Source organism: Pygoscelis adeliae, unplaced genomic scaffold (assembly GCF_000699105.1).
Source record: "Pygoscelis adeliae isolate BGI_AS28 unplaced genomic scaffold, ASM69910v1 Scaffold226, whole genome shotgun sequence".
NCBI lineage: Eukaryota > Metazoa > Chordata > Aves > Sphenisciformes > Spheniscidae > Pygoscelis > Pygoscelis adeliae.
The window spans coordinates 1,145,157-1,158,670 of NW_008824983.1; the positions used below are offsets into that span (position 1 = coordinate 1,145,157).

The 13,514-nt window shown below is 40.9% G+C and overlaps 1 protein-coding gene across 1 annotated transcript in view; it reads right to left on the reverse strand.

Annotated features, from left to right (window-relative positions):
* CREB5 (cAMP responsive element binding protein 5) overlaps nt 1–13,514 on the reverse strand; it is a 215,814-nt gene that overhangs the window by 199,608 nt on the left and 2,692 nt on the right. The window contains exons 2-3 of the mRNA XM_009325703.1: nt 12,902–12,995; nt 3,740–3,861 (exon numbers count right to left, since the gene is read on the reverse strand). Coding sequence (XP_009323978.1) covers nt 3,740–3,861; nt 12,902–12,995 — 216 coding nt within the window. The remainder of the gene's footprint in view (nt 1–3,739; nt 3,862–12,901; nt 12,996–13,514) is intronic.

Below are 13,514 nucleotides of genomic sequence, written 5' to 3' on the forward strand. Positions count from 1 at the left end.
GGTCACGCTAGATGCATTTTAATGAAGCAGGTCCAATTAGTTAGAGTCAAAAACAGATCCTGACTCTTCCCATCTTTGACATTATCCTCTCAGACCCAACCACAATGCTCAAAACAAGATGCGACAACAGTAGCAGCAAAGGTCATGTGTTTGCAAGTATAACCCATTACAAATGCTTTGGATACTTAATGCTCTGAGCAGTGTAAACTTAAAACCAGCAGCTAGTAGGCTAAGATGGTCATCTGATCTGCCAGCACTACCTGCCTTGTTGATTTGGGTTGCAAATTTTGTCTGGGGCCGAGCTGTCAGTTGCTGACTGCCTCAAGCTCCTTAGAGCTTTAATATTTACACTTTTGCAAGTATAAATGTAGTATGGGTATGCTTTTACCTGTGCTAATTTTGGTGGTGAATTTGGCAGGTAGAATGCTTGTGTCAGGAAGAGTGCCGTCAAGAGGATGCAAAAAGCCTCTCTCTCATATGCCTATCAATACGCTTATTGCTGATCTATAACATCCTTTGCCTTTAGGGAGTAGGCCTTTCTCAAGCAGAGACTTCCAGCTAATATTTGAAGGTATAGGCAACAGAGGAGCCAAAACAAACTGACAATCTCACTTCCATTTATAACTTTACTTTTCTCATTTCAGGTCCTGGAGGTCATCATCCTTATTATTACTTGAGTCCACTCAGTCCCCAAGCAAAGGCTAACCCACGTATATTTTAAGAGATGGTCCTTGACAGATGAGCTTACAATCATAAGACATACCAAGTATGGGAGGCAGAAAGAGACACTACTCCCACTTTACACATGAGCAACTATGGTAGAAAGATGTTAAGTGATTTGTTCCTGGATAAGCAGCTGGGATATTAAGGCAAGTGCTTTCCCCTCAGTACTACCTTTACAAAAGAAGGTACACACAGTGTTCCTACAACTGTGCACTCAGCACTTCACAGCTAATTTGGCGTGTCACCAATCTACATAACCAGCTTAATCACAAGAAATTCTCATGGATTATCCATGGGCTCCCACTCAGAAAAGAAAAAAAAAAAAGAAAGAATGCAGCTAATTGAACTTTATTCTTTGAGTTTTCAAATGATGACTCTCAAGGAGAAAAAAAAAAAAACAAAGTGGTTTTCTCTTACAAGATTTCAGTGTCAAGCTGTGTGCTAAGCCACAGTGATATACTAAAATAAACAAAACTCTTTCTTTCACAGTCCAGAGAAATTAACACGACCAAAAATATTTTTGGAAGACTTTTCTGAGCCGTAAGATTTCCACGCAGCTAGTCTTAGTCTCCAAGTGGTGGTAAGTCCATTAGGACAACGCTACATTGCAATCAGATTCCAGGGACAGGCTGTTAGAAGCATTTCGTTAGTGATAGCTGCAGCCCGAGGAGTCCCTTTCTGTCTTGGCCTTTGTCTCTTGCATTTGCGTAAAGCCCTACTGGGGCCCGCTTCAGATGCCTATCTGACAGTCAGTCGGTAATGTAAGAATGAACATACAGCAGACTAATTGGAAACACAGAGCAAATGTTACAGGTTAGCTAGCTGTGGGACTTTTCCCTTTTTTTTTCCCTCCTTTTTTTGACCCCCTCTTTTTTTTTTTTTAATGATTTCCCTCCCCCCCATCACTCATTTGCTCCCTGGAGATCACCAATGGCAGCTGCAGGGGTTGGTAGGAGGAGGGCAGAATAAGACTTCCAGAGGCCATTAAACAACTGGAATTATCAGGTAACTTGATGCCCTTGTCTAGGTTTTAATCAGATTGTGCAACTACCCCTTGTAAGCTGAAATGGTCTCCGCAACATCAAGCGTTGCAATCTGTGGCTAACTGCACAGAAGTCCACATCAGTAGATTTCTCCTCATCTCCTACTCCTGCAAAATAAACACCATGCAGAAAGAACTGCTTAGGAATCCTCTAATTCACAAAGAAGTAGGAAAGCACAGAAATGTTCTCCTTGATTCTGGCTAAGACTCCCCTCTGCAGCACATAAGACACAAAGTTTTAACAAGTTAAATCTAAAATTAGACACATTTATCTCATTACGTGGCTGTTTCCTAACATTCATTCTGCACACAATGCTGTGAGGGTCAGTCTGGCCTATTTTCCCAATCCTTGACCAAAACTTGGATTCTCTCACGTTTGGACACTCTTTTACTTGCTCAGCATACCATGCCACAGCTTCTCTCCTCTTCTCCTCTATCTGTCCCAGCCTCTTTCTTTGTGAGCCACAAATAAACTATCCCTAGATTCCCTTCCCTGTAAGCCAAAACCGAACCACTCCTAGACTCCCTTCCCATCTTCTTTCTACAAGCCTCGTCCACCATTCTGCACCTCAGCAATCAGCTGTACCTTTTTTTCCCCAAAAAAGCCCTCTTGGGCCTTTACTTTGCAGACCTCAAGATCCCTAAATGCTGCTACCTCCAGGTTTCAGGAGCCCCAGCAGCACACATATGCCTCGCATGTATGAATTTTGAGTTGGACAGCAATCACTGATAGGCAAAGCAAATGACACAATACAGCAGCTATAAGAAGAGCACCTATAGAGGAAGCCCTTGCAATTGGAGGCACAGACACTCTGAAAGGCAAAATAATGCTGAGGCAAGCTAAGGAGAATTGCCCTCTGGCTTTACCACCACAGCTGCTTCGTGGCCGCCTTTTCCTACTTTTAGTCTATGGTCCCAGTTAATGTTCAAATTAGACAAATAGAGATTACCATGAGAACTAAGCCAAGTAACACAGTGTTCAATAACTGGGGAACTCCTATGGCAGGGGACACATTACACAAGAATTTCCAAGAGCTGCAGAAATGGGAGAGGGGAAAACAGAGGCACAAAAGGGAACGCTGTGAAGGGGAGGCATTGGGCAGGTTGTGGAAGGGCTGCAGGGAGCAATATGCTCCTGTAGGAAGCCCCACATTATTCATGTGTTTTAGTTCTCAAAAGCAACCAGAACTTTGGATCTTATTTGGAAAGTTAAAATTCCATGCATTATCTCTTGCTGGCCTCGGTAGCACATTAAGCTCTTTTACAATTCCTTGAAAATTTTAACAGCTCTTTAGGATCCCTCAAAACACTCTTAACAACTTTTGGGCACAGGAGTACACTTAACCCCATACAAAGTGGCCTGTATAATTCAACCAAAACTTACAAATACTGAGACTAAAAGAATACTAATTGGAAATGGGATACGTTATCTACTAGGTATTACAAGTTAAAGTTCCCCCTTTCAACATGAATACTTTACAAGAAATACAGAAACACAATAAAGTTGGTAATGATGACAAATAAATCCAGGGGCCCATCATGTTGCAGAGGAAAGAGCAAAACTTTTTTTTTTTTTTTTAAAGCAAATGCCCCTTCATAATCCACATTTCCCTATAATGTGTTTAAGCAAGTTTGCAATCCTCACTTCAAAGATGATATAATTTTCCCAAGCCTCTCCCTCAAGAGGTGTGTGGTTTGTGTTATAGTTTACTTAAAAGCAGAGACTTGGAATCAAACCCTGGCAAATACAGTTACACGCTTTTGGAAATTTAATGCTGGTTTTTGTTGGTTTGGGGTTTTTATTTTTGTCAACTGTTTCAATAGTTTAAAAAGCATGTCACAACTTATAGTGCCACCTAGTTTCTAACCAAAAGGTTACTATCAGGTAGTAGAGCTCAATCTGCTTTCACACAGTGTCCTTTAACGTTTCAAGGAACCAAAAGGGGAGGAAAGGTTCAATGTGCTCACACTCACCCTTTTGTTGTTCTCTTCTTCTTGTGCCTTCCTAAATTCGTGCTCTAGGGAGCAATCGATGTCGTTGAAGAGGCCCACTTCCTCACAGTTCTTCAGAAAGCGTGTTGGTGTAGGAGTCTGATCTGAGAATATGACAAGAAATGATCATTGGTATTTAATATTAAAAGGAGAGGGAGACAATTAAATAGTCTTCCAGGAAAAGAGAGGTTCTAGCTAACCTCTCCATGCCTTCCCACCCCTACCACACCATCATTAAAAACAAACCACACAGCACTGAATTTTGACACTTGCCAACGGTGTCCGAAAACAGGCAGCAGTCATCATTCAACCAGAAAGACAACAGGCCAGGTTTTCACAGGGCATGTAACACAAGTGCGTATCCTTAACGTGTGCAAATGGCCATTATAACTCTCTATAAACCTCCAATAATAGGTGCATGCAAAACAATGCACAGTGCATATGATAATGCACATTTACACCGTGGCACACAGGTAACTGCTGCGGATACACACTAGTTAACGCCTTCAAGTGCTTGAAAACCACCACATACACATACTTTGCAACATGCATGAAGTTAGCCACGGCAAGAAGAAGTTCTGCTTCTAACAGAATTTTTGAAGGAGGAGCGAAATGACATTAAGCTGTGAAATGTTAAACTCTGATCACAAAGAAGCGTCCTTATGTGTTTTATACCTAGAAATGTTGATAATACATATAAACCACGGGATTTGGAGTCAAAAGATTTTTAAACACATGCCTTCATCTCTTGGAATTTTTTGCCCTCCCAAAAATAATTGGGGGAAGGACAGGATTCTCTTTAATGCCACAGGCGGGAGGGACTCAAGAAGGTACAAGGTTTTCAGCCTTCTTTTCAAAAACCTGCAAGACAGACGAGCTCAATTGCTCTGTGGACTCAGTTGTTTCAGAGATGACCTTGCCTAGTCTTTCTTTAGGAAGTGAAAAATCAAACCCAAACTTGGGAACCAAGGACTCCTCAGAAGTCAGCTCTGAGGCAGCTCCATTCATTCCATCCATAAGTACTCCACCTCAGCTTCCCCATCCCCCCAAAATTACAATACAGAACTGTATTAGAAAAAGCAGGGGAGAATCCATATGGTCCTATCAGCTTTACACACATTTTTAAAAAAAAAGAAAAAAGTCCTCTCTTGCACGTTAGTTTCTTCTTCCCAAGCCCCCATTCCAGCTCAAGCTGCTTTGTAGTAGAAAGATTGGACTCACTCTCTTCAGAAATCATCTTCTGTAGAGTCATTGAGAACTGTCCGATTGCTTGAAATTCATTCTTTAAAGAATGAAAACTCTGTCATACTAATCCCAGTATGGGCACAATATTTGCCCATATTGTGCCAATTCTGACCTCAGAAAAAAGCTTCCCGCTTCAGTGAGTTCTGGAAGAAAAATTTGGTTTCTTGCACCTAGCTAAGCTGGATTAAGTTCTAATATTTCCTCCTTACAGGGAACAGTTACCAGTCACAATGAACTTCACATGACCAGCATAGAAACACACAGCCACCCCTAAACAAAAGGCAGCATAGAAGGAATGCATACAAAAGCAAACGCAGTTTCCACTTGGAAACTAAGGGGGAGGATCAGCCTCTTCCATTACAAAACCGAGGCCAATTTCCACCTGTATCAGGTGTGGTCCTACAGGCTTTACCTTCTCAAGTAATTTAAGGGCAAACACACTCACTTGCATTTATATTTCTGAGGGAACATATTGATGTAACATAAAAAGCAAGTCCTTAATGTTAAAATGCTGCTTTATTTCTTTTGGCTTGAACATCATACTTGTGAGCTTAAAGGAAACAAAACTCAAGTGTTTGGGAATGCATACATATTTATCTATTAGTTTTCACAGCTAACTACCGTATTACCAGAGTCAGAAACAGAAGACTTTCCAAGACTTTGCAAGAACTCAGCACAAGGAGCCGAGTCAACGAGGTGCTGACATCGATGGCAGCTGAGAACACTCAGCACTTTACAGGTCCATATCCTAAATAAGTAGTGCCAAACTAACCTCCAGGGTAACCTCACTGAACTCAGTAGATTTACACCAGAGTTGTCTTTGGCCCTTAGACTGGAATTTGTACCGGAAATGAAGTGCACTAAAAAGCAGGAGAAATAGATTTCATTTCCAAAAAGGATTAAATATTACTTTAGTGAACAACACAATTGCTTTGCAGAAAAACAAAGATAACCGTTGCCAAGCCTTCCTGGACATAAAGAGCATGTTAGTATTTGAATGTGAGGCAAATACAGGAAATGTCTTCTTTTCAGAAGTGGTATATCCATATCAAATGAGCAAGGTATCAATTTCATGACCAAGATGAGAAACTAGGGTTTCATAAAGAAGTTGATGGCACCACTTTCACTAAAATCAAAAATCCTGTTTTTTTTCAGAGTTGCTTAAGCCCAGAATTTGGGGGGTAGGGCAGAAGAGAATACACTAACATAGATAAGGTCTTGTTATTTTTCATCAAGGTACACAGCTGATCCAGAAATCAGCCATTACTACAACAGGCTACATTAGGTCAGAGGCAACTTAATGGGTAACAAGGTGGTGATCAGGTGCTGAAGTTCCTGATCTGTTCAGCATCTATTCCATGAATGTTAGACAGACAAAAAAAAAAAGTTTTCTCAGTGAAGTAAATCCATTTTAACAGTGAAAACAAGCAACCCAGAGCAAGAATGTGACTTCAAATGCACAAAGGCCTCATCGGCTTTTCTCTGCACATGCGGAAAGTGTGTCTTCTGCACCACAAGCAGTCTAAGATAATCACGTGTTGTGTGCCTACAGTTGATCTTTCCAATTAACTGCTTTATTATCTTAAGCATCAAAGCTGATAGATTAATGACACTATTTACACCACCTACATATTGACACGGTGATCTTAAATTACCACCTCAGTCTCCCTATACTGTTACTGCAGTTTCTACAATCCAGAAATTGGACTGGCAAGAATTCAGAACAAGATTTTGTTAAAACACACAGCCCCCCTCTCCTCCCAATCAGGGAGGGTGGGGGGAACAGGGAACACCACCAACCACCCAGCCTAAACTCCAGCCACAGACCTTCTGGAAGCCAGTTCAGCCAGATGTAAACCAAGAGCTGCCTTTCTACCTTGTAATACTTCATCCTTCAACATTCATAGAAACCAGAAGTCCACGAAACACCATGTTTGTATGAGAGCAGAACTGATAAAGATCCAAACTTTAAAACGTTGAGACTTTACATAGTACAGTAGTTACATTGCACAGGCACTGCACCCACTGGTTTCAGCACTTCAGGACTACCAAGTCCAGTGGGCTTTCTTTGCTCCTGAGGCAACCAACTATTTTGCCCCTGCAAAACACCAGTTAGTTCTCCCTCAGGAGGTGGGCAAACTGGTAGAATACGTTAGTCTCAACACCACAGTAACCCTTTTACCTAAATTAGGCAAGTCCTTGTGTTTTAATTGGGAACGGTATCACAAAGGAGACCCTAGCATAAGTTACACATTCAGGTCTCCCAGAATTAATAAAATATTCCTAATTCTCAGCACTTAAAAATGCATTAATAGTTCCAACAGCTTGTGCCTGACCTCACTGTTCCCTGTTGGTACAAACAAACCTTTTGTTGCTATCACCAGCGCCCACAACTATTGCAGGCTCACTGAGAACAGGGCTCCGATTTGTTGTACTTCAGCAACTGGATATGCCAGACCCATCTGGACCAAAACTCAGACAGAGCTATTAATTCAACCCCCAGGATTCCCGCCGGGGACACGCGTTACTGTAGGAAGCTGTCAGCATGCATGCTGTTAGCCACACAACCCAGGACTTCAATGGCCCAAGCTGCATTTTGAACTGGGCAGCTTGGGATACACGTCTGTCTGGGTTAACCCTAGGTTAACCCTAGGCTATTATACTGACCAGCCATCCCAACCCAGTCCCATTGTTCAGCAATGTAAAATCTTTCCATGCCCAACTGCTACCAGAACTAGTTTACTATGCTTTGAGGCATCTACCTCTAGCCAACTGTCACTTCACAGGTGAACCCGTGTCATCTGACAATTACTTAGGAAGTTATTTCTCTCTCTCCTTCACCACCAGGCTGAACACAGAACCTGTCAAGCTTCAAACTAGGCAATAAATATTTCACTCAGCCTATTACTCAGGTGAATAATCAGCCTCTCTGATGACACAGTCATGGCCAGAAAGGCTGCAAGAAACATTAAGTTTAAATAAACCTCAAAAATGTAAGTGGACAACATGAAAGCCTCAGAGCAAGATCAAATGGTCTCACCTGTGCAGATCCCAAGTCAACCTACTGTATCTTACAGGAGAGGATTTCAGAAGCACTCAGCAATCAGATTCTGACCAGAACCTGATATACTGAATATAGTTTTGCTGCCGACCATTTTGAAAACCTGTCCTCAGTGTCTGAAGTGATGCCTGATTCTCCAGACTAATTGAAAAACATATGCATAAGGCAATGGGAAATTTGAAGTCTTCAGTAAAGAGATCCCATTATATACTCATTATGTTTGGCTATGCAAATTTTGTTGTTGGTGGGGGTTTTTTTCTTTTAATTACTGAAACAATAGTCTCAGAAAAGACACACAGTCTCAATATATTGCTTTCACAACAACAGTCCAGGAAATGCCACATTTGCTTGCTATATAGAGCGCTTATTTGAATGCATTTTGTAAAACTACCTTGGGTGCTAGAGTTTCATCCCTCAAAGCACAAATGAAAACTTTAAAGCGTGATACCAGTTAAGAAAAAACTGGAGAACCAAAGGGCAGTTATATGAAACAAGCTTTCATTTGGGGGGTGGGGATCAGATTCAGTAAGAGATACCTAACAGCACAGCTCCAAAGTGTGTAACTTGATTCTTCATCTTTCTTTAAAAAAAAAAAAAAAGTTTAGTCTGATGTGCAGTAATAACAGGCATTTGGCTTGTTCAGCTGTGGGCTCTGTTGAAGTTATATACTTACCCATGTTATACTTTCACACAATGATAACAAAGTCAGAGTAATAGGGCTAGCACTGAAATTTGAAGGGCTGCCCATCAAGCAGCCACAAGGAAAGAGGAATTCAAGAAGGTTTCTTCACTGATTTGGCAGGTTACTTCCCAAGTGCACCAAGAAGCTCAAGGTCACAACAACTCAAGCAGGTGATAGAAGAGAAGAGGAGGAAGAGGTGCACCCAGTCGTACCTGGTGGAACTGCCCTCACCCAGGGGCTCACAGACAAGGGCTCCCAAGGACTTTACTGCTTAATGATTTACTGTTTAAAGCACTGGCTGGACTTTCTGTGGGGGTACACATACTGGGTACAACACATCTTTAATCTCTTCTGGTCACAAAGAACCTGACTAGTTGCATTTTAGAAGACTTTTCATTTCATTATTTGCATTATATTGTCCCATATAAGCAAGGGACACAGAAGCAAACAAGAAATCAAACAAAATTATTTTTCCTTATATCCTATCATTTTGCACTCTACAAAATCCATGCCTAGATAAACCTCCCTGGGTAAACCACAAGGAGAAAAAAATTAAGACAGCCAAGGATGCCATAAGTTAACTCACTGACATAGGCATTACCTGGGAAAGATAATACATTTGCACTACCTTTAGCACATACCCTTTTTCATCTAGAGGAGACTGTTTCTTTCTCCACAGTGGGCTTTACCACCAAAAAGCTAGAGGATTGGATTTCAGTAAATAGAATCAGGAAGAAACAAGGTTTCTATATAGGTAATACTGGCCTCTCCTGCATCTGCTAGCAGCACTTTTCGAAGGACTTCCCCCCCAACAATGGTAAGGTGTCACTCCTTCCCTTCCCAAATTTGACACTACAGGAATCTCAGTGTCCCCAACTCAGAAAGTTCAGTTCCACACCGCTTTTAGTACTTACCTGGAGAGAACAATCTGTCCCATGGACATTAATATTTCGGTGTTAAAACAACAAAAGCTTTGACACACAACAGAGTTTCAAAGCAATGCAATGTTTAGTTAGCACAACAGCAGAGATGACATCTATTTCAGTCAACCTAACTACAAAGTTTCCTACAATGATGACTAGCATGCAAAACTTACACAAGATATTCTGTGTTATCTCAAACAGCTCTTTTTTGGCTAATAAAGATGGAAATGGAAACCATCAATGACTGTCTATCAACACTCACAACAAGGCTTTCCAACAAACAAAACTAAAATACATACACAGAAAGGAACAAATAACATTACAGTCTTTTTTCTGTCTTTTTAAATGAATGTCAAATTATCCAACAAAAGGATCGGTGGCATTTTCATGCAATGCCTTTAGCAAACTTCCCTTCCATTTATGCAGTCAGAGAACATAAAGCTATTTAGTGTATGTATGTACCTGGAGTTTCTGAATTAGTTCAGGAGTCACTGGATTTAATAGGACTTGTTCTTCTTCAGCCAGCACCAAAAAATTTAAGCAAATATAGTGAAGCTAGTTGATAACCAAGAAGCTCTTGGCTAGACATACCTGATAAACCAGCATAGCACCAATAATTTCAATCAGGTCACAGAACCTTGTTTATTAAACACTGACCCCACCTAAACAACAACATATAACATAACTTTACCTCTCACTTTCAAATTGATATATCAGAACTCAGCACAGATTTCACACAAGAAACAAGTTCCTACTTCCCAAGTCATATTTTGCTTAGTTTCTAAGATGTTGTATCGGTACAAGACCAACAGCCCCTCAGTTTTAGTACCTACCTCAAATAATAGTTTATAGAAGACATGCTTAGCGTGTGTTAAATATTACTGATATTATACTGACCCCAGACTGGTTATTAGCTATCTCTGGAAACAAAGTAGATAATTCTAATGGCTACCTGAAAGCATACAGCCCGTTATTTTGCGTGACTAATTAGTAATAATGAATGGATTCAAATACAACACATTAAAAGGTAGTATACAACGTACTGGAAAAAAGGAGAAAGTCTGACTTCTAGGCACCTTAATAAAAAGAGGAAAAAAAACCCACCACACACTAACACTGCACCTGGCTTATTACAGGGCAATTGCTGCTGCAATTCTTTGAACCTACTGATGACAGAAACAATTTTTTCAAAAAAAAAAGTCAAATAAGCAAAAATGCAAAAAACAAGAAGGAAGACATGAAGACAAATGTCTAAAAGAAAAGTCTGTCTCTTTTCCCCATATATCATTAATTTTTCATTATGAAATCTAAGAATAAAACATCTTAAACTTTAAGGTATTTAGATTTCCCCAGGGTTTAGGTGGGTAATGAAACAACTATTTTTCAATGTCTCCCTGCAGAGAGTAAGATGATCTATGATGCTTCCAAACTACGGATTGCAAAATGCCAAACAAATCCACCAGACAAACACAAAAAGAAAAATCATACACAGCAGAACCAGGTTGCCAGACCATTACGGTCAGGCACATTTGCTACAGTCTTTGAGAACACGTGCAGCTTTTTACTCTTTCATTACTACAGAGGATCATCATCCACAAAGCGCAAAGAATACATCCTCAGAAGCAATCTTGGAGCCCTTCTGGCCACAAAATTTTGCATTTCTATGTACTTAGTTGGCTAACCGGAGGTCTAGGGGCCCCACTACTGGTGGTAGTGGTGGAAGCCAGTCAGAACACTTCGCGCGGGAAGGCAACCCACTGGAAGGAGCAGGACAGCTATCTCAAAAGTTACCAAACACAAACGGAGCTGCTCTACTCAGGGGACTCCTGATGACAGAATATACTCCTTAGAAACTGCCCTTGAGCAAAAGTCTTGCCAAAATGAAAGTTCTAACAAAAGCCAGCACTTTCACAGGGTGAATATGCCCACAGTACAGATGCCTTTGAGCAGTTTCACTGCCAGCGGACACGGCCAAGTGCAAAAGCAGCATTTTCTCACTCGTGCTTGCAAACACAGGATTCTGCGGGCATAGCTGGCATGCAGGCAACTCACAAGCCCTACTCCTCAACGTGCTGTGTACTGTTCCTTTCTAAACTTAGTCCACTATGGCAGTTTCAAGTGTAAGAGGAAAATAAATTCTGTTTGGGACAAGGTCTGTCTGATTTCTCACTGGTGCCTAAAGTGTCCCCCCCTCCCAAAAAAAAAAAAAAAAAGCCTAAATTGCAAGCAATTGCTACCCAATTATGATTTTCATAAAAATGGAAACGGTTTATCCATAGAAGAGGTATTCTGCTGGAGACCCTTTTATCATTATATATTTGCACCTAAAATGGCACACTTTACCTTGAAGAAGCCCATTTCAAAAGATAAATATCAAACACTGGTTAGCATCCACACACACATTTGCATTATAGGTTTTTTTCTACAATTACTTTAAAACCTGAAAAATCCTAGTGATATTATTCTTAATAATCCATTACTATAGCCCAAGGAATATACAATAGGAAAGGGAATAGGAGAGGAGAGAAGTGGTAAGATTAAGGCTGGCTTGACCTTACCCAGCACTCACTGAATGCCAGCAAGGCACCGATGTGTGGTTACTCAGACAAGAGTATGAAAAAACTACATAAGAAACTAAAGGATGTAACTGCACATAATACCAAATAACCTCTGTGTATGACAGGGGAAGTGGAGAGACAGATGGTTACCTTTAGGGGAAAAAGAGTACTGGATATTATCCGCTGGTTTACCTTTCTGGTTACGGGTATTTACAGTGGGCAGGTCTTGAGCCACCATAAAGGTGGCTCATATAATGTGGCCTGTTACAGTTGCTGAAGTGAGCCTGTCAAACTTAAATAGCAAGTCTTACAAGAACAGCACAAATGCACTTCATTAACACGCTCACTGCTGGGCTCCCAGGTGACATGCGCTTAAGTGTCTCTATTTCACTGGCATATTGACACGGGAGTCAGCGATAGAGCTGCCAGCATGGCTGGGGTTCAACAATTTCTCTCCCTCTCATGCCAAACCTGTGGGAAGGCATAAGAATGGCAACTGTCTTTTTGTTCGAAGATATGCATTCTAGCTTATTCCATCTCTACTTGTTATTTAATTGGAGCTGGGGCTTTTTAAAACCAATCTTGGAGATATTTTGCCAGTAGCTTTCCAGTAGGAGTCATGCTTTCAACATCATCTGAATAGTTATCTTGACTCTTGAATTTGTGTCTTCTTACCTGATAACATATTATCTGTTTTTATTGAAGGAAACTTCAAAGTCATTTCATGTTTGTGCCTGTGAATCATCAGATGATCCTCTGTTGGAAAACGCTGTCAGGCAAACACAGAGAGAGAGAGAGGAAGAGAGGGGGGGAGAAAAGAGAAGAATTTAATTCTCTAATAAACTTTTGGCATTGGACAGAATTTCAAAAAATGAGAGAGGGAAAGAAATGTATCCAGCTAGAAATGTGTCCAAATGGCACAGGAAACAGAATATTTGAAAACGCAAGTGAGTATGAGTAACAAATAGCTGCACTCTACTTAGAAACGTATTTGCTGCTGCTGTGCTCTTTGGGGTTGCAAACCGCAAGGTGTCATGCATTTGCTTGAAGAAGTTGCAGACCAAGTTTTGGATTCTAAGGGTCTCAGACACCCGCTCCAGCTATCACAGCCTCACAAGTCACCACGTGCCTAGGGATCTGCGATAACTGCTGTTGTGTATGCTTTTAGCCCACGGCAAACACAAAGTAATGCAGCATATCTTAAATCACTTCACTGGATTTTCTGCTTTTGTGTCTTTTTGCAACCTGTATCTGCTGAACAGCAATAAAAATAATTAAATAAGCCAGC